The following is a 19634-nucleotide window of genomic DNA, read 5'->3' on the forward strand; positions in this document are numbered from 1 at the left end:
TGAGGAAGGGTCTGGAGCCCCAGGCGCGGCTGGGGGAGCTGGGAAAGGGGCTCAGGCTGGAGCAAAGGAGGCTCAGGGGGGACCTTGTGGCTCTGCACAAGTCCCTGACAGGAGGGGGCAGCCGGGGGGGTCGGGCTCTGCTGCCAGGGAACAGGGACAGGAGGAGAGGGAACGGCCTCAGGCTGGGCCAGGGGAGGCTCAGGGTGGACATCAGGAGGAATTCGTTAACTGAAAGGGTGATAAAACATTAGAAAGGGTTGCCCAGGGAAGTGGTGGAGTCCCCATCCCTGGCGGTGTTTAAGGAAAGACTGGACGTGGCACTCAGTGGTCCGGTGGAGGAGGCGGTGATCGGTCACAAGTTGGACTCGATCATCTCAGAGGTCTTTTCCAACCTCAATGACTCCGTGAGTGATCCCTCGGGATTCCGAAGGCCCCGGGTGCCTCACGTGAGCGCAGCGCACAAAGCTCGCTCTGTGCGGGGCTCTTCCCGGCGCCCTTCGCCCACAGACCCCTCACAGGCGCTCCCCCCACCCCGGGCCCCCTCAGCCACCGCGACCCCCCTCCCCAGGCCCCTTTGGTTCCGTCCACCAGCGCCCTCCTCCCGCCGCGCAGCCCCCGTGGTACGCCCCGACACGCCCCCCCGGCAGGGGGCGCTGAGGGCGGTGCCCGCCGGGTCGGGGCGAGACCGCGGCGGCACTTCCGGTCCGGGGCTGGGGCGGGAACGGGAGCGGGGCCGGGAGCGGGGCCGGGATGGCGCTGGACGCGCGGCGCCTGGAGGCGCTGAGCCTGCAGGAGCTCAGCGCGCTGCTGGACGACGAGGAGCAGCTCCAGGACATGGCCCGCGAGATGGAAGAGGTGAGGGGCTGCCTCATGCTCCCCCGGCCGCGGCCTCTCTTCGAGCCGCCCCCGTCCCGCCGGGTCCCCACCGGCTCCGGTGCCGCTCGGTGTTGGGGGGGTTAATGACTCCCCGCTCCCCGGAGCCGCCGGGCCGTCTCGGCCCCGCCGTGGAGCTGCCGGTGCGTGAGGAGCCCCCGGGGCTGCGGGAAGCGCTGCCGGTCTCTTCCTTGCTTCTCCCTTTCCTGCCTCCCCCGTCCCTCATTCTCCCGGCCCTTCCCGGCCTTTTGTTCGCCGGTCCGCGGCGGGGGGATCGGTGCCTGCTGGGTGCCATAGGAGGGGTGCGGGCTCGCCGGGCTGAAAACGCTGGATTAAATGAATTCAGCCGCTGAATTGGGAGACAGTGACGGCCCGGAGGTGGGATCAGCTTTTCCGTTCGTACAGCCCTTGTTTTGTGTCTTGGTCGTGGTGAAGGATTTTGCCAGCGTGAATTCAAAACAATGTGAAAGAGATTTCTGTGTGCCCCGGTTGGTATGCTGGACGCAGCGAGGGCTGTCAGGCTTTTCTGCTGCTTGTTTTGCCTATTTGAAGTGTCTTTGTCAGTGCATCAGGCTCTAAGTCGTGCTTTTGGATCTGTACTTCTTAAAATAGGAGCCTGTTTTCTTTCTTTGGCTGTGGTTGTCTTAAACTGGTTTTTCGATGTGCCAATGGACCCTGTGTGTTACAGTTCAGATACGAGACTGTTCTGGGTTTATTTGGCCACAGATGTGCCTGAAAGACTCTCACTCTTAGTCAGATAAGAGCAAATAAAATGAAACTATATGTATGAAAACTTTAAAAGAAAAAAATGTGCTCTACTTCTCTGGGTGTTGTATTTATTGGGGTTTTTTGTTTTATTTTTTTAAATTAGAGGATAAAAGCCTCAGGAAGAGGAAAAAGTGGCAACATGTGCTTGAGAAAGAAGCTTAGTTTATTAAGTGAAATCCATTATAATTGTGTTCCCTCAAACTAAGATTCCGGTCCTTTTGGTGCTTCTGAGAAAATTGTTCTGGATCACCTCGAGCCAAATTGTCAAAGTATTACACATGGAGAGGCCCACTGAAGGCTGAGGCTGAGTTGATGGGGTGTCCTGGGGAATTTATTTGCTGTATTACGCAACAATTTGGATTTTGAAGTTTGTGCCAATAGATTTCTGACAGTGGGGCAGCCATAATAACTTTTTGGGCGAGCTTATATTTTGAGAACTTAGAAGAAACAGGCGGTGCTGTGGAAAGTAGAACATGCAGAGCTCTTGGAAGCCCCGTGGTTTGCTGGGGGCTGGAGCACTCTGCTGTATAAAAACTATTTAAGGAAAGTCAACGGGTTATAATGGGCTTAACTTTGTAAAGATGTGAACGGCTGGCTCCAGTGTGACCTCTGACAAGGGACACAAGCACAGGGCCGGGCTCTTTGTTATTATTTATTTGTCAGTACTCGTCAGTATGGACTTAAGACAGTAGGTCAGAAGTGACAGAAAACCTCCTGACCTCCATAGAAAAGATCCTCTCACTACACAACCAGCCCATATTCTGGATTTGACCCTCTGGTTTTCCTCTTTCGTTGGCATCAGAAGGCTTTTAAATTGTAGAGTAAAGTTCTCTGGGCCTGAGGGAATATTTTGTGGTGTTTGGAAAGTGTGGCCAGGTTTGAAGGTGTTCAGGCTGTGTGGAAACACGGCTGTGCTGCTGTCTGCTATAATCCTCTTTTATTGGATGTGGAGGCTTTTACTGGAGTCTGTTCAACTAGAAATGTGTTTATACATCTTGGAAGGAATTGGCCATGCTTGAATATTTCTTCCTCATTCTGTTTTCGCCTTCATTGGATTATTTACTGCTTGAGCTTGTGTTGCTGAGACCTGAGTTTTCACTGGGAAGTGTGTGGCAGGAAGCGGGAGAGAGGGAAATCCTGAACATTAAGGAGGAACCATGGTGACTTCACTGCTACTTGGCTGTCAGTCCATATGTATCTAGGTTGTAGGGTTATTCCAAAGTCCTTACATTCCTAATTTTACCGTGACATGCCAATTAAATCACGATTCCTGAGTCGCTTCTCTGAGGTCACTTGTATTTTCAGTGGCAAAGTTGATTAAAGCTGATTATTCCATAATTGGAAAAACCCTTTGTTCTCCTTGTTGCAAGGGAAACCCAGCTCAAACCCCAATGTTTTGTTCACAAAGGAGGAGGATTTGGAAAAACCACTTGGCTTTCTTGCTAACAGCTAAAAATAGGCGCTTCCAGCCTTACAGGGAATGTATTCCTGTGTGGCATTTGAGCAGGATTTGTATGTGTCAGTGTGTGGGGGGGTGTATATCTGTATCTGTGTGTGCCCACGGGGTGATGTGCTTGTAGCATGTCCTGCACGTGTGTCCCCAGGTGTGTGACACTGTGGCATCAGAGCTGAACTGGTGCTTTTCCTGTCTCTGAGGTTGAGTTTGCAGCCTGTGGGCTTGCAGGGCTTGAACAACGAACATCTTGTCTGTGAGAAAGAGGAAGGAAGCTCCTGGTCTGGTACTCTCAGTCTTTTTAAACTGAGGAGAGGTTTTTTTATAATCCTTTCAGGTTGGTCTCTGTAGTACATGCACAGCATTCATCTTCATGAAATAGGGAATCACAGGATGGTTTGGGTTGGAAGGGACCTGAAAGATCATTTAGTTCCAACCCCCCTGCCAGGGCAGGGTCATAAAAGTACCTTGTTTATAAAAGTCAGTCTCGGTGATTCTAAAAAGTACAGATGAGAGAATTTGTGACCTGACACTGGTGGTAATTTGATGAATTTCTCTGTGAAAATGAATTTTCTTTTTATCTCCTGGAGCATCACTTCTGTAATAGTGCAGTATTGTGTTACTGACTGCTAAGCTTCCATGGCCAAAAATTATTTGCTTTTCAATACCTTAATTATGTGAAATCAAGAAGTCAGAAATGCATTGCCTTCTTCTCATTCCAGCATTGCAGAGTACACTGGCAAGCACAAAAGGAATTTTTTGAGCATAGTCCTTTTCTCAAAAGCTGATTGAAAAGATCACGTAGGGCAGAAAGTCCAAGTTAAACTATGTGCATTCATGCCCAGATTTCTTGGATTCCTACTCCTGTCCTAAAACCACATTGTGCAAGTGGTCATGTTCTTGTTGGCCAAACATGAAATTTAGTTGCAAAGTTAGGAATTAGACTTGGTGGCAACTACAGATTTTTCTCTTCTAGCTGAGCATCAAATGAGTAACCTGTCTGTGTCAAAGTGCAAATTGCAGTGCTGAGTGTCTTGCCTCTGCAGTAAATGTTGGGGAGCTGCAACTTACCTTTTAAGCTTTATTTTGTCATTTTTAAGTAATCAGAAGAGCTAAATTTAGCCAATCTAATTACTTTGCAGTATGTTTTAATATTTATTACAGAACAGATGTTGTTAGGGGGTGTATTATTATTCACCAGTCCTTGATGAAAAGCACTCCTAAACCTTCTGTAAAAGAAGTCTCTTCTCCTACTCTGCACCTGTCAGCTCCTGTTTCAGGGGTTAATTTGACACTCCAAATGTGCATCTTTATTCTTCCACAGTGTGACTGCTATTTTATTCTTAATTTACAAGTTTGTGTAAGTGAAAGAGAGTGGGAGAATGATAAAGGCTGGAGAAATCTAAAACTAACGTGGATGTGTCCTGTATAAAGCAATTAAAACGGTGCCACACAAAGCTGCTTTTTATTTATAGCTCCTTAAGAGACTTTTTCTCGAAGGTACCAAGAGACTCCTCACCGTGGTGCTGGCCAGAGCAAGTTTATAATTATAGCAGCTCTTGATGGACTTTGTGGGTAGTCGGGATTGCAGTTGCTCAGTTTCTCAGGAGGCAGCTCCTCTGGGAATGTGCTTTCGGATGAACCGGAGTGACGCTTCTCAGAGACGTTTTACACAAATAACTTTTGCTGCAAACCATTATTTTGGAGTAAAGGATCAACATCTATAGTATGAATGTTGCTAAGCTAGTGCTAGTTCTGGTTTAATTTTATCCAGCATTTTTTTCCCTTTTTTTAAAAGTGGGATGAAACAAAGCTGCAGTTCATAAAAGTAGTAGACTCTGAATTCCCAAAGCAGTTGCTGCTTCCTGCTCTTGGAAATGCTTATTAAATAAATCCTTGAGTAAAATTATTCAAATTATATCTGTTAAAGAAATTCGTTTTTTAAGCAGCCGAAGTGCTGCATAAACTGTTTTTAATAACATCCGTGTGTCCATGGCTTCATTTTCTTGCAGCGTGGTTTGGTACTGAGTGGTCTGCTCAGTAGTGAGCAATCCTTGTGCCATGAAAATCCCCTTATAAGCAGCTCAGTATGGTTGCCCCATTTGTTCCATTCAGAATTCATAGTGAGAGCTTAGCAGTTAAAAAAAAGGCATATGTTCTCCTTAATATTGTCCTGTCTCATTGTGTCTTGTGATTCTGACTGGCATTTTTCATCTGGTTTCACATTAATGTTTCCTGCATGTTGAAGTGCTTATGGCCTCAACACTCTTGCTAGGAATTCTACTGGAGTCCCATGCTCCTGACTCTTATCTCCAAGTAACTTTTTTCCTTGCACTTCCAGTGGGCAGGTGAACAACCAGTGCAGGAGCAGTTTCCTGCTAATGCACGTTTTTGTCACACGGCACATGTGACAACAAAATACCTTTTGCTGGATTTATTCCTTCCTCAGCTTTTGTTTTGGGCTTGTGGAAAGCTGTGAATGGATGCTGAAAGCATGCTTTGTGCTGCACTGATAATCTTAATGGACTGCTCATGCTGTGGTTTGACCCTTGGGTGATTTTGCAGCTGTTTTTGTTTTTGGTTTTTTTTGTAGTTTTAAATTAGTCATTTTTTGAAAGCTTTTCTACAGCACTCTTTGAGCAAACTTTACAGTGTTTGCTTTCTGATTCCTCGAATTAACTTCCAAGTGCAGTGGAACAGTTGCTGTAAAGTTTCTTACACAGACCTTAACATCAGTGACAGAGATTATTCTGTAAATCATGACTGTATGCAAGTTGCATTGCTCTGGGATTATGTCTGTTCTGTTTGTTGTGAAATAGAATTCACAGACTTCAAAATTCTTTTGGTTATATGAAGTATTTCAATGTCTTGAACAGGTGGATGGGTCTTCACCAGCTCCTCCTTAAGTTTCATTAAACATCATTCCTAAGTTTGCTTTGTATTTGAGGAACTGGTTCTTCTCATGGTTTTGGGTAAGATTCAAGTTTCTCCTCTCTCCAAATGTGCATTGTTAAAAGAAATTTGACACAGACTAATTCTGGAAGTGAAGACTTCAGGAGTGACATTTTAAGTCAACATTAAGTGTCAATTACCATTTTTGATCAACTTCTGTAGAAAAAATATGCCCTTCTTAGAAGTGCTCGAAGATGGAAAAAGTTGAGTCATTAAGTCCTGTGTAATTTCAAGCACTATAACTTAAAGTGCAGTTACAAATACCTTAACTTTTTCAGTTTAAAACAACTATTTTTAACACTTTCGCCAAAGTTTAGTCTAGTCCATAATTATTAAGTATCAGATGCAAAGGACAGGATGTCACTCTGCCTTAAATGTAGGCAGGTCATATCAGTCACATTTTTCTTATTTTTACAAGTCAGGTACATCATGTCATAGTGGTATTTATTCATCTTCACACATTTGAAATTGTTTAAAAGTAAAGTTATTCAGCAAATCACTATAAAAGGTGAGGAATTTGCTGCTTCTTCCTCCTGCCTGTTGAGAGATACTCTGACAATGGAGGCAGGGACAACATCACAAAAGTCTCATCTGACTTAAGGAAGCCTTTTCTTCCTCTGCTTACCTGGAGTTCTACCTTCTCCACTTTATTACATACGATTTTAGTGAAAGCTTCCTTTTCCTGGTATTTGTGCTCTTGAAAGGTTTATAGGTTTGTGTCCACTGGCTTTTTTTCTGCCCTGAGTAAATGTACATCTTCATCCCAAAAGAGAGATCAAAGTTCACTCATTAAACTGGTCTTCCCTGACTGACTGTGCACTTGCTTTGAAATGAGAGTATCAGCCTCCCAAGCAGTGAAAATACTGAATTTGCTGGAAGGAAGTAGTAAGCTCATTAAAATGGTGGAAGAGGCACCAGAAACCATCAGTCTTTTTACACACAATTTTCCTTGGCTGGCAGTTCAGGAGCCGGTGAGTAGTGGTGATGGCAGGAGGTTGGTAAGAGGTTGGATGCCAGTAATTAAGCTGTTAAATCTCATGTATTTTAGTTCCCTTCATAATTGTTTTTTAAAAAGTGTAAAATAGAGGGACTCCAGCTTTCTGAAAGCAACAGTCCTAACAGGATTGGATCATATGAGAATAAACAAATGGAAACCAGTTTAATTTAAATTATTTTGCATTAGATTCAAAGCTAAGAAGGGGATTTTATTCTTGGAAAGGATCCACACTGAACACAAGCATAGGGCTGGATGCTTATTTAGGCTTGATGTGAGAACCTTGAGAAGACAAAACAATATCAAAAGTGTAGTTTCTGATTTTCACAATTTGGAGTAGAATTGGGGTTGGTGTAGACTTTAGGACTCTACATGATCCTTGGTTGTTGTTGGGTTTTAAAGTGGTTTAGCAAGAACAGGGTGAGAGTAAAATTTTGGATTTTGAAGAGCAATATCTGGGGACAAAGGTGTGTTAAAGTAACACCGAGCCAGTTTTGAATTTAGCAAATTAAAGTAGCATATAAATATTTCAAAAGGAAGTAATTGCTCTCAAAGACAGTTGCTGTGCTTGGAAAAGCACCTGAATTTTGATCCTGACCTTATCTGGAGCTTTTAAATTGCTCATTTGGGTTTCTTCTTTTCCTGTTTCTGAGGTGTGGAAGGAGCAAGGCCTGTGCTTCTGTTTGCACAGACTGCAGGGCTGTAAATAGGAGCAGTTACAGCTGAACAGGGATAACCTGGACTAGAAGGGGCATATGGATGGGGGAGGTCAAAAAAATGTACCAAACTTGTGCTGATTTTGAAGGCAGCTTAGTAGAATGAGTCTGTTGTGCCATGGGAAGACTATTCCACTTGTTGATTCAGACTGAGGATCTGAAATCAGATCCATTGGTTGTTTTTTTTTTTCCTTTTTGATGTCTGAATATTTTAATGAATCTAACGTGACACCCAGGGCAGACTTCTCCAAACACTCGGCTCTCCCAAAGCTCCTGAAGGCTCTCTTGATAAATCATGTGCATGTGTGAGTGTGAGCAAACTGGAATCTGGCTGAATCTTGGGTATATGAGAATGTCACTTTTTCTTTAGGCTAGGAAATGTTAAGCAGAAGGATTAAACTGAAAAAAAATGAAGGTTTTGGCATTAATCCAGGATTGGTGTAAGACAGTTGGGAAAGAATATTCTGGAGAAGAAGCAGTCACGATGCAGTCCTTATTTTTTATATGTTAACAAGATAAGGGATGACATTCTTCTACACTCATTGTATCTCACTGCTGGAATTCAGATTTTTTCAAGAGCTATTATTGCTTTATCTGTCAATGTTCATCATTTGTTCATCGGTTGCAGGTCTAATGCCACGGCACTGATTTTTACATAGAGCTTACTTTTGTTGTTTATTTAAAAGTTTTCAAGTTCTATTTTGTCTTGCTTAATAATTTCACTGTTATTTCACACGGTTTTGGGGTTTTTTTTATTTATATCCAGTCCCAAAATGTTCAGCACAGCAAGGACATGACTCTCGCCAGCAACCGCAGTCTGGCAGAAGGAAATCTCCTGTACCAGCCAAAGTTGGAGTCTTTGAAATCAAATTTGACTGAGAAATATCAAGAGCTGCAAGTTCTTTTTGAAGCATACCAGATAAAGAAAACAAAACTAGGTAACACTGGCTGTTGACAGTGATGATTTGCTGTTTTCTAAGTGAATGTAAATATGTTGCCTTTTTGTTGTTGGTTTTTGGTGTCTCGTTTTTAGCTGTGTGAATTAGGGTACAAAGTGAAATGTCGTTCTTGTGTAGTGCTGAAATAGATCACACTTCTGATGATTTATTAAGTGACTATCACATCTAGTAACAGATACTGTGGGTTCTTCCTGTTACCTATCTACTCTTGACCTACTCTTCTCTAAATTATCAACTTCGTTTACCTTGCTAAAGAGCAAAATACTTCGAATTTTCAGTGACTGTTTATAAATTAAATGGAATGTTGCATTTAACTTCCATACTGAATTATATTGTACATCTGATACTGCACTTGCTGAAGTGCTTTCAATATTATAAATATATAATTGGAACTAAATTTCAGCTCTTAGCACTGTGACAATATTCCTGAACTTCTTAATATATTTCTTACTGTTCCTCACCCTGTCTAGAACTGCAGTCTGCTGGTTGTACAAATGTGCCTTAGAGATTGTTGTGTAGTTAGAAGTCACTTAGAGCCAGCTGTCATTTTCTGTTCTTCCTGTGCCATTACAGACAGACAATCCAGTAATGCTTCCCTGGAGACCCTGCTGGCACTGCTGCAGACCGAGGGGGCGAAGATTGAGGAAGATACAGAGGTAATGACAGAGCGCTCCAGTTCTGCCACTTCCATCCATTACCAGAACCTCCCAGTGTCCGTGGCTGCAGTACAGAGTTGAACATGTGACAGATTAAGAGTATGGTCTTGTCTCTGCTTTGAACTTCAGTGAACAGCTATTTGATTCCAGCAATTTTATTTTTTTTTTTATCTGAGTAATTTTTTACTCTTATCATCTTTGAAGTTTAAGAGAGAAAGTGCTTCTTTTTAGAAAAGATTGGCAAGCCCTCTTAGTTCCTTGGCTTTGCCTTCAAACTCGTAGAGTATAAAAATGTGGAATCTTCTTTTAGTGGAGTTTGCCTGGTATATGTGTTACATCATTATAAATGTCAATTAGTAGCCTAATAAAAAAACTGCCCATGCTGCTTTTCCTCCAGTGTTTCTGGTGAAATATTCCGTTGTGATTTCAGTGTGTCTGTGCAGGTGCCAGTGGTCACCACTTGCTGTGACACAAGTGCTTGAAGGGTCATCTGACTTCAGAATAATGAAAGTGTTTGGTTTTGTTTGCTGATTTCATGCAGGCATTTTCTGTAATTAATCAGGAGAAAAAATTTGCTTATTAGCCTTGAGTTGTGATTATAAAAAGAAATTCCCAGGACAAGCTGAATTTTGTGATTATATGTTTGTTCACCTCTCAATTATTAAACATCATTTACCCAAAGCCACAAGTAAGGGTGAGTATTAAACCTGACTTAGCAGTAATCTCTGTGCTGAGTCTCACTGAGTTCCCAGTGTTTCTGTTGGCATTCAAGCAGCACTGAACTGTAATTCAGCTTAGCTGGCAATCTGGGAAGCTGCTGCACTTGGTTCATTCCCATCTCTGGTGATGAGGGGAATGCTCAGAGCAAAATTCAGATGTTTTTACTGCTGTTACTTCAGTATAAATTTATGCAAAAGTGATATTTAACTCTCAGTGCTTCTGAGTAATAACTAACTCAAAGTTCTGCTCAGAATTCTTCAATATGCCAGTCATCTTCCATATGCCAGCTGGAAAATCACAGGCAAAATGATGCTATTTTTGGGATGTGAGCCATTTAGATTCTGTTGCAGTAGGCTGTTTCCTAAGAGAATGTTCTGTATTTGACAGAATATGGCAGAAAAGTTCCTTGATGGTGAAATACCCCTGGATTCCTTCATCGACGAGTACCAGAGCAAGCGGAAACTGGCTCACCTGCGCCGGGTGAAGATTGAGAAGCTCCAGGAAATGGTGCTGAAGGGACAGAGACTTCCTCAGGTTCAGGCGCCGGCGCAGCCGAGGGCACCGGAGACCGCAGCAGCGCCCGCAGATCCCTACAAGGCGGATGCAAACACTCCTCCCTCGGTCGTGCCCCGGCGAATCCCACCCCCCCCGCCTCCCTCAGGCTCAGCAGGACGCTTCCCCACTCCCTTCACTGCAGCCATGAGTTCAGGACCAGCTCTCTCTTACCCAGGTGCTCCGTACCCTCCTCTCCCGCCTCGGCCGGGAGGAGCTCAGCCCACGAGTCAAATGCCACAGCCAGGATACCCAGCTCAGTTTGTACCACCCTATCCTCCACCTCTTCCCCAAAGACCAGCTCGCCTTCCACCACATCCTGGCTTTATCCTCCAGTAAATATTTGGGTGCGCCTGACTTATGTATTGGTGCTTATATTTCCTTTTCCCCCATCAGAGACTTGCTGTAGGCAATGGGAAGCCTCTGTTCTTTGCACAATGGAGTACAAAGGCCGAGCTGTAGCACAGAGGTTTGCAATTGCTTTGCTAAATGTGATGATGTTTGTTTGCAAAGGTCAGTGATGACAAGGTTTTCCGTGGAAGGTGATATGGTCTAAATTTTGTAAATCCATCAAACTGGGAAGCCACTCACAGTGGATTTGCTGACATTACAAACTGAGTCACGCTCTGAATTCCTTAGTGATGGTAAATCAGCATCCTCCTCTGTTCTGATGTATTCCCATCGCAGCTGGATGGATGTGTGGTAAACAGGGAGCTGGTTGTCTCTCTAAGGAATTCTGTGTCCGTGACAGTGTTGGGATGGTAACAACCGTATCTGACTGCTGGGAAAAGGGTGTGCACAGGACCCCCCTCGGCATCCTTTTGCATCCAGGGCCAGGTGCACAACGTTTTCAGAGCTCACTGAGCTGCAACTCCTGTCAGACGGCCTTGGGTGGCTTTTAGACAGGGGAAAATGGCAAGAGTTTCGTTTCTGCATTTCAGTTGTTACCTTAGGCATTGTGTAATCAAAGTAGGCACTACTCCCACTCCTAAGTAGCTTGATACCCTCCAAGTCCTGGTCTCTTGAAATGAAACTAAACTGTTTGCAGAGCCAGTTTAGGGTTTTATAGAAGTTTACCAGGCAGTTTTATTTCCTTGCCTATTAAGACTCTTTCTAACAGTCGGGTTTTTTTCTCCTTTTCCACACCTTGGATACAGAAATGATTTTTTTACACAGGTGCTTAGCTTTTGATACCATGTGATTCCAGGAATCTAGGCAGGGTATTTTCTTAATCAAATACTGGATTTTCACATGTAAATTGCCCACTTGAATTTCCACAATTTCATTTTATCCCTTAACTCTGTCTCTCACTTGGCAGAACTATTTTTAACTTTCCCATTTCCTTTAGTTTTGCAGTTTAGGGCATGTGTATCTGTCTGGGATTGGCAGTTAATGTTTCTCTGCAAGTAGGCAAAAAAGAAAAGCCTTTTGACGTCCATGGTGGCTGTTTGCATCTTACAGAATCCGTTCTTGACTTAGGCCACTGGACTGGGAGAGGCTTTTTAGGGCAGCTCAGATTTCATTCTTGATGTGACTCTTGAAACCTAAGGTGCAGACATATGCTGGTATTTTAATCCAGCACTTGGGGAGGCAAATTCTAACACTTACTGTTTGCACAGAATGTGTCTGTGAATTTGTTATCAATCAGTCCAGAATCTGTCAAAGCCCCTGGTTATTTCAGAGCAGTTTGGTATCATTGTCCTGGAATGCACTACATTGTTTGGAGGTTTGTACTGCAAACAACATCAGTCAGAATAGAATAGCTATTTTTTTTTTTTCTTTATGTAAGACCTGGATTGTCCCTTAATCATTTCCTCTGGAGTGTGGTCGTTAGCAAATACTAATCTGAAATTAAGCTCATAACAGAAAGCTCTCGATTCTGAAAATAGGGTCATTTGGCTTATTTTGCCTTCTGAAGACTGAGGGCAGAAGGTTGGTCAGCATTACTGGCATCTGAACCAATTCCCCAGTGTAAGTCTGGCAAGTTTTTATAGATGGGGGATTTTGTGAAGCAATGTGCATTGGATTTGTTTGCAAAGTGTGTTTTTTCTGTAATCTAGTGATGGTACAGGATTTGTTGTTTTTTTTTAAAATAGTGTGATATCTTTTCTTGGTATTACTTTCTCACTGAAGCTTTGTATAAGCATGGTTAGTTATGACTCGTTTCAAAGTAACTTTGCTGTGCTGTTAGTGCTGGTATTTGGATGGCAGCTGTCGTATCTGGATGCTAAACATGAGTCTGCTGTAGAAATGGTTTCTGTCCTAGAAAGAATTAAAGTGGGTGGGGGCTACCAGGGTGGTGTCTGAGTACAGAAATTCATACTTTGAGCCTGCTACACAAAAACTCTAAAACACTCTCAAATCAGTTTTGCTAAGATTTCATAAAAACAACCAGGTATCTTTTACACTTATCAGGTGCCAACTTTTTTTCTGAGGGTTGGAAGTCCTCAGAAGTGATGGGGGTGATAGATAAGTGTATTGTGAATTTGCACTGCATTTTATGTATCAGACTTTATTGGTATTAGTAGTCCAAAAATATTTTTACTACTTGTTAAATCTTCTGTCTTTTGGTAACTTTTGTGATAACAATGACCTTTCAGGGATAGTTTATCTAAAAACAACCTCTTGTGCACACTAAATACAGACAAAGCTAATGCAATTTTTTTGTCTGAAAGCAAAACAATGCATTATTGCATATGCATGTGGCTGATGTGCCTTAGGATCACTACTTGTGATTGTAATTCTAGGATATTAGCATTTTTATCATTTGAATGGCCATTGCTTAACTGTTATTTAAGGGCTCTTTGAGAGCACTGACTTTTACAGAAAACTGACCCTCATACTTCAGAAAAAACAGCTGTATCTGCTATTTGTAAGCTTATAGTTGCCTTCACTGATGGGTAAGTTTGAACGTAGATGATGTAACTAATGTGATATTTCAGTTATTGCAAGCTCATAACTGAAGTCCAGCTGCTCTTTGAAAACGTTTTGCCATTAATTTTGTGTGTTTGTGTGCACACAAACTGTAAATATTTACTTGACTGCTGGTGTTGTTTAAGGGTAAAGGAGAAGAATGACTGTGGAAAGCTGTTCAAATCCTTTCAGCAACAAACTTGACAAAAAGCTAACCTGGATGAGTCAGGCAAGAGCTGTGTCAGTGCTTTCAACCTGTTGCCCTTCAGCAGCTTCTCCTGTTCTGTTATAGCTAATAAATAAATTCTGCTCTGGCTAGGATGTTTAGAATTCTACTAATTTGCACTGTTGATAAGATAGTGAGATTAAAATGCCATAGGCAAGCTGAGACTTGAGAGGGGGTGGCTCACGATGCTTGCCAAAAAAATAATATATATATATATATATATATATATAAAGGATTTTTGATGTCTGCTACAAATAGCACATACTTCCCCAAAGCAATTGGAGTGGAGAAAAATCCTTTAAATACAATGTGTAACACGGCTTTAGAGTGTTGGTAGCATTGGAAATGCTCTCTTTGGGCAGCATTATTTGTGCCAGTCTTTTGTACACAGTTCTGTAAGGTGAGACTAACGCGACTGTACGTGGTTAGGCTTGGATTTGGGATCAGCAGCGAGCAGTTCTGACTCCTGGGTGGGTTTCACTGCACTCAGGGCTGCCTCCCAGAGAAGGTGGAGTCAGTTGTTCCAGCACAGCTGATCCAGACAGGTCACCTCTGTACCGGAGGGGCGGCAGGGAACACGAGCTTCTGTGGGATGCCAGGAGGCTCCTGGGCACTGGCTGGTCGAGGTGACCATCCCCATTAGTGCCCCGACCTCCACAGCCTCAAGTCTCGACCTCTCTTGGGACTTTTTTGCCCTCTCAAACTGGAATCACGACGTAGATCCAGAGCTGAAAGCGACAATTCTTCTACCCTCACATGGAGCTGCGTGGCAGACGTGGAGTTCAGAGGGGGCAGAGTCGTCCTGTGCCTGAACAGTTCCTCTGTGTGATCCTGGACTGTCTTAATAAGGGGCAATTTTATAGGCCGAGCAAGTTGTGAAACATACAGTGGATTTGTTTGCATAATAAGTCTTTCTGTTATCTACTGTGTTCTGATTTTAAATAAAATAGCATATCTCTTGGTGTCCTGTCCCCCTGTGCTTCCATTCAGTCGTGCTGCAGTTACATTAATGATTTTCAACCCTAATGGTGTTTTTTCTGTAGCAGCATAAACACAGTTGTAGGTGGATGTAGAACATAGAATTGAAAAAAAATACTGCTTTAATTATTCATAGTGAATCTGTTGGCTGTGTTTTTAGTGACTGGATAAAGTGAGTCCATTTTGTATGGAGCTGATAGAGGACGGGTTTGCTCACAATAGATTTTACATGTTGTAATCATGGCAGTGAGGTAGGTGGGCTGTCTATCAGGTAAAATCCCTTTGGTTTTCTTCTAATTTTCTACAATTAGTGGGAATGTTCAGAATCACCTGGAAAAGCTGAAGGGAGAAAGCTTTTTTTTTTAAAGGAGAGGAAAATCTTAGATTTCAGCCAAGTTAGGAGAAATGAGTCAACCACAGTTATTTAGGAATATGAGTCAGAGGGCAGAAAAGACCTGATGTAATTTTCTGTCAAATCTGTCGCTTTAGAAGCGATGTGAAAGAGGAATCCTAGTGCAGAATAACTGATTAAGGAAGAAAATCCCTTTTTTAATTGTTTCTTGATCCGTTGTGTTTGTGGTGGCTGCAGAGATTGGATAACCTTCTGCAGAAAAGGGAAAGTGCAGATGAGGAAAACCTGCCGTGCTGACTCAGTGCAGGTGGGCGAGGGCAGGGGAAGGTGTTACATAAAAGCTGCAGCTCTTCAGCTCGGCTCTTCTAAGAATTTGCTGTGTTTTGTAGCTTGAAGAGCTGCAGAGCTCCAGCTGTGCCTGTTCCAAACCTGGGGTTCCAATGGCCCTTCCCTGTGGTTGGTGCCCCTGGAGATTGTTCTGGATGGGATTGTTCCCAGCGCAAAGGAGGTGTCACCCACCAGGGTCAGACCTCGCCAGGGAGGGGACTCACGTGGCACTTGGGTGTTGGGTAACCAAACAGCAAAATGCCACAAAAAAGGTGTGTTGGGGACACACTGTGGTGTCCATGTGGCCTTGGCTTGTCCCTTCCCTGGCAGTGGCTTTGGGGGCTGGGCAGGCCCACCCAGGTCCTTCCCTCGCCCTTGGTCCTGTAATTTGAGTCCTCTCGGGTTGTACATTAACCATCCATCCTGCCAGGCTTTTACAGGATCGCCTCTTTGCCTCTCTGAGACTTGGTCCCTAGAAACTGGATGTGTTGCTTGAGGGTTTTTGAGAGATTTTGGGTCTCCACTGAAGTTTACGAGGTGCCCTGCTGAGGTATGCCCCAGGACACATTGTCCCTGAAGGAGGCTGTCCCTGGGCAGCTTGGACTGGGCTCTGTGCCAGTGCATACCCTGGACCCTGCTCTAAGCTAAAAGCTGTTTTTTAAATACTGCTTATTATTTCCAAACTGCTCAAAGGTGCTTTTTCTGCACTCCTGTAGGTGATGAGTAGGAATTATTTTTTCCTTCAAAGCTAAAAATGTTTCCTCTCACTATGTAATCCCACACCTTGCTACATGCACTTAAAACTGCACATTATTCTAGCAACTGCTGCTCGGGATGGGCTGGTTTCTGAGGGGTTTGTTAGTCCTGAAGGGAGCCAGTCACAGAGGGTGGGAGGTGACAAAGTGGCTCCAGTTCTCAGCACTGGCCTGAGACCACCTGGTGGAGGAGAAATGCTGATGGTGGAGAAATGCAGAAATGCCTTTTAGCCTTGGGGTGTGTTGTCTCACATGGTATGAGGGGAATCCAGACTAGCTTTGTATTTGTTTTGATTTAAACTTGCATACCCACGAAGCATTTGTTAAATGATTGTAGTAGCTGGTGCTTCTGGGTTTCCCAAGTCACTTTTCTGAGGGGGTCATTCAGGAAATAACACCCCTAAATACTGTGCTGCCCAGACTCACACAATTCGTGCCTGGTTGGGCATAGCAGAAAAAGAACTTTTCTTGCAAAGGAGTGGCTGCTTTTTGTGGCTTCAAGGGCTCTTAAAAAACATACTTTTGCAGAAGTTTTGTGGTTTGGTTTCTGCACCTGACTTCCTCGAGCCCGTACCAGCCTGTTTTCTATTAGTGTGCTTCATTTCAATGCAGTTTTTTTCCCCCAGTGGTCTGACACTTGTGTTTTGCCAGCTTTGCTCTCTGTAGCAATGCTGTTGCTGAGCTGCAGCTGCTTCGTGTGCTGGTGTTCAAACTAATCTGTGGTTCCTGGGGGTTTGGCTGCTGAGAGAGCCAGAGGGTGGGCAGAGGAGGGCTGTGATGACAGCCTGTTTGAAAGCTGCTTCAAGAAGAAATAAATTGTACTTTACTAACCTCGGTGGAAGGAAGCAGAATGTAGTATTTCACAACTTGGTTATTTTCCACTGCTTTTCTTACAGGTACTAAAATTTGTTCTTGGGAGCACATGGAGTGAAACATCTTCCTCTCATCTTCCACAGCCACAATAATGGTATTTAAAAGTCATTAGCAAATTGGATCCTGCACAACAGGATGTCTTGATGGAGCCTCAAAATAAACCTTTGCAGACACACAGTTTGTCATTCTGGTATTTTTGTCAGCTACAAATAGCAACCACTTTTCCAAAAAAGTAAAGGCCTGAAGAAAAATCTTAGCCTGGACAGTAAGATTAATTCTTGTACAAAAATTAACTTAGATTACATTTCAAGTGATTTATAGAGAATATTTTTAGTTTTGCTGTTACTTTTTGATACTTTTGATTATCCTGGCCTGGATGGTTTTAAGTAAATCACAGTGTGACAGCAGTGAGGGTAAACAAGTTACATTTAGCCACAGCATCAATCTCCAAGCCACATTTTATTTTAAAATTCTTTAAATATAACAAATCCTTTAAATTTTAAGTAGGGCTGTGGCTAGACTTTGGGTAGTGTTTAAAAGTTTGCATTCTCAATTAATCAGTATTTCCGTGATGAAATGTGATGGTGTGAGTGGTTGGATGACATCAGTCTCCCAGCAAATATATCTTTATCACCATCTATAAATAGACCTTGAGCTACTGCAGAAAGCACTTCCTTAAGAGAAAAGGGCTCTGAAAGAAACGAAACTCAGCAGGGAGCTGGCCCCTGTCACTGCTGTGTCATTGTCACTTGATGTGACAGCAGTCACCCGAGGGACACGGCTGTGTAACCCTCTCCCAGGGCTCATGGAAAGGCTGAGCAGGGAATAAACCTCCAGGCTGGAGTGATCTCAGCAGAACCTGCAGGATCAGAGCAGCTGCTCGCCTCGCCCAGCAGCACCAGGATAACACCTGAGCCCTTCACTGGGGAATGCACTTTGGCCATACGAGCTGGGAAACAAGCACTGGCACTTGTGTAACTGCCCATAAACCTGTAAAGTCAGTTTTGTGATGAAAGCTTCGGCCAGCACGAGACTGCTACATAACTAAAATAAATAATGAAATACCTTATAAAAGTGTTTACCTGAGATACAGCCACTAGTAATTCTAGTTAACTGCTTTATAGCCTCTTGTCAGTCACAGAGACAGAAAGCCCTGGGTTTTACTGTGGCTTTTATGGTTTGATTGTAACTGGGTCTGAGGGTAACAAGGGATGGGATGAAAATGTTGATGAACATGAAAAGGACCCTCACAAATCTCCACTTAAGGCACCTGTGGTCACCCTGTCATGCTGAACTCTGCTTCAGTCTTATCACCCATATGATATTAGGTATCATATACAGCTGCCTATTAATTATCTATCTATAATATATTACATATAATAGATATATAATAATATATGCAACATGTACATAATCTGTACTATTATATATTACCTATATAACCTACATCTAGAATAATATAATTATATATATAATTATATATTAATTTTTATTTATATTGTGTAGAAATATAGTGCATAACAGTATAGGTATATAAACTATGCAAAAATGCATATATATATATATATATATATATAGGCACATGCAAGCCATAGATACATAAGGCTACACATACATAGAGAGGACTCTCTCTATATAGATTTATGTGTATATAGATATATTTATGCACAGTTAGCTAATTTACTGCCTCCCTCTGCCCCACAGCTCAGGGTCACTTTGCTGCAACCAACAGATCCCCTGTCATGGCCCTGGCCCTGCCATCAACCCCCTCCTGAACAACAAAGCAACACAAATATATTCTAAATATTGCTCCTTTAATAATCTACATCCTGGTAGTTGCTCCAAGGGAAGACACAGCTGACAGGATTTTGATTCTGCCCCCGCATCTCTCCACATCAGTAATTCCTTATTGCTGCAGACTTCTCTAGCCCCCGGCTCCCTTAGGCCACGGTTAGATTTAATTCTGCTAATTATCTTAAATATAAAACGTAATGCAACTGATCCCTTGACATTGCTGTAGTAATAAAAAATAGAAAAGGAAAAAAAAAAATAAAAACGTTTGTATCCTTATTGCCAGTGTGTGTCAGTAACTGCTTTTCCCTTACAAAAGCCCTGCTCCACGTGCTGGGGAAGGTGAATGTTTCCCTTCCTGCTGAGGGCTGATCCCACGCCAAAATGAAGTCAAATATTCCTCAGGCTGGAAAAAGGGGAATTTAAAAAAACGGTTGCAAGAAAAGCCCACCAGTTTCCTACTGTAAAACCAGTTCACAGTTCTTGAAAAGGGTTTGAGCAGTACAGTAGAGCTACATTTACTGAAAACTTCTAGTGCTGATAAAGTCCTTAAAAAAAAAAATAATAACCCAAACGAACCCCAAATTAAATTAAACCGGGAGAGCCGGTTGGCAGGCGAGGAGGAGGAAAAAGGAGGAGGAAGAGAAGAAAGAGGAGGAAGAGAAGAAAGAAGAGGAAGAGAAGAAAGAGGAGGAGAGCACTCAGTGCTGCCCGGGGAGCACAGGAGCCCTGCTGCTCTACAGTTCAGAAAAAAGGAAAACAAAAAATAAAATATA

The 19634-nt window shown here is 43.1% G+C and overlaps 1 protein-coding gene across 1 annotated transcript; it reads left to right on the top strand.

Annotated features, from left to right (window-relative positions):
* The first annotated feature begins 745 nt into the window (after positions 1-745).
* VPS37B (VPS37B subunit of ESCRT-I) lies at positions 746-14658 on the top strand. The gene is made up of 4 exons (XM_082293781.1): positions 746-855; positions 8523-8694; positions 9289-9371; positions 10479-14658. The coding sequence occupies exons 1-4, from the start codon at positions 751-753 to the stop codon at positions 10980-10982; spliced, it is 864 nt and encodes a 287-aa protein (XP_082149907.1). The 5' UTR covers positions 746-750; the 3' UTR covers positions 10983-14658.
* Positions 14659-19634: the final 4976 nt, after the last annotated feature.

This window comes from Coloeus monedula (assembly GCF_965178545.1).
Source record: "Coloeus monedula genome assembly, chromosome: 18".
In the NCBI taxonomy this organism is placed as follows: domain Eukaryota; kingdom Metazoa; phylum Chordata; class Aves; order Passeriformes; family Corvidae; genus Coloeus; species Coloeus monedula.

Coding starts and splice junctions, on each gene's coding strand:
- VPS37B (XM_082293781.1), top strand. CDS start 751: ATGGCGCTGGACGCGCGGCGCCTGGAGGCGCTGAGCCTGCAGGAGCTC. Junction 856..8,522: donor TGGCCCGCGAGATGGAAGAG/GTGAGGGGCTGC, acceptor ATTTATATCCAG/TCCCAAAATGTTCAGCACAG. Junction 9,372..10,478: donor AGATTGAGGAAGATACAGAG/GTAATGACAGAG, acceptor TGTATTTGACAG/AATATGGCAGAAAAGTTCCT.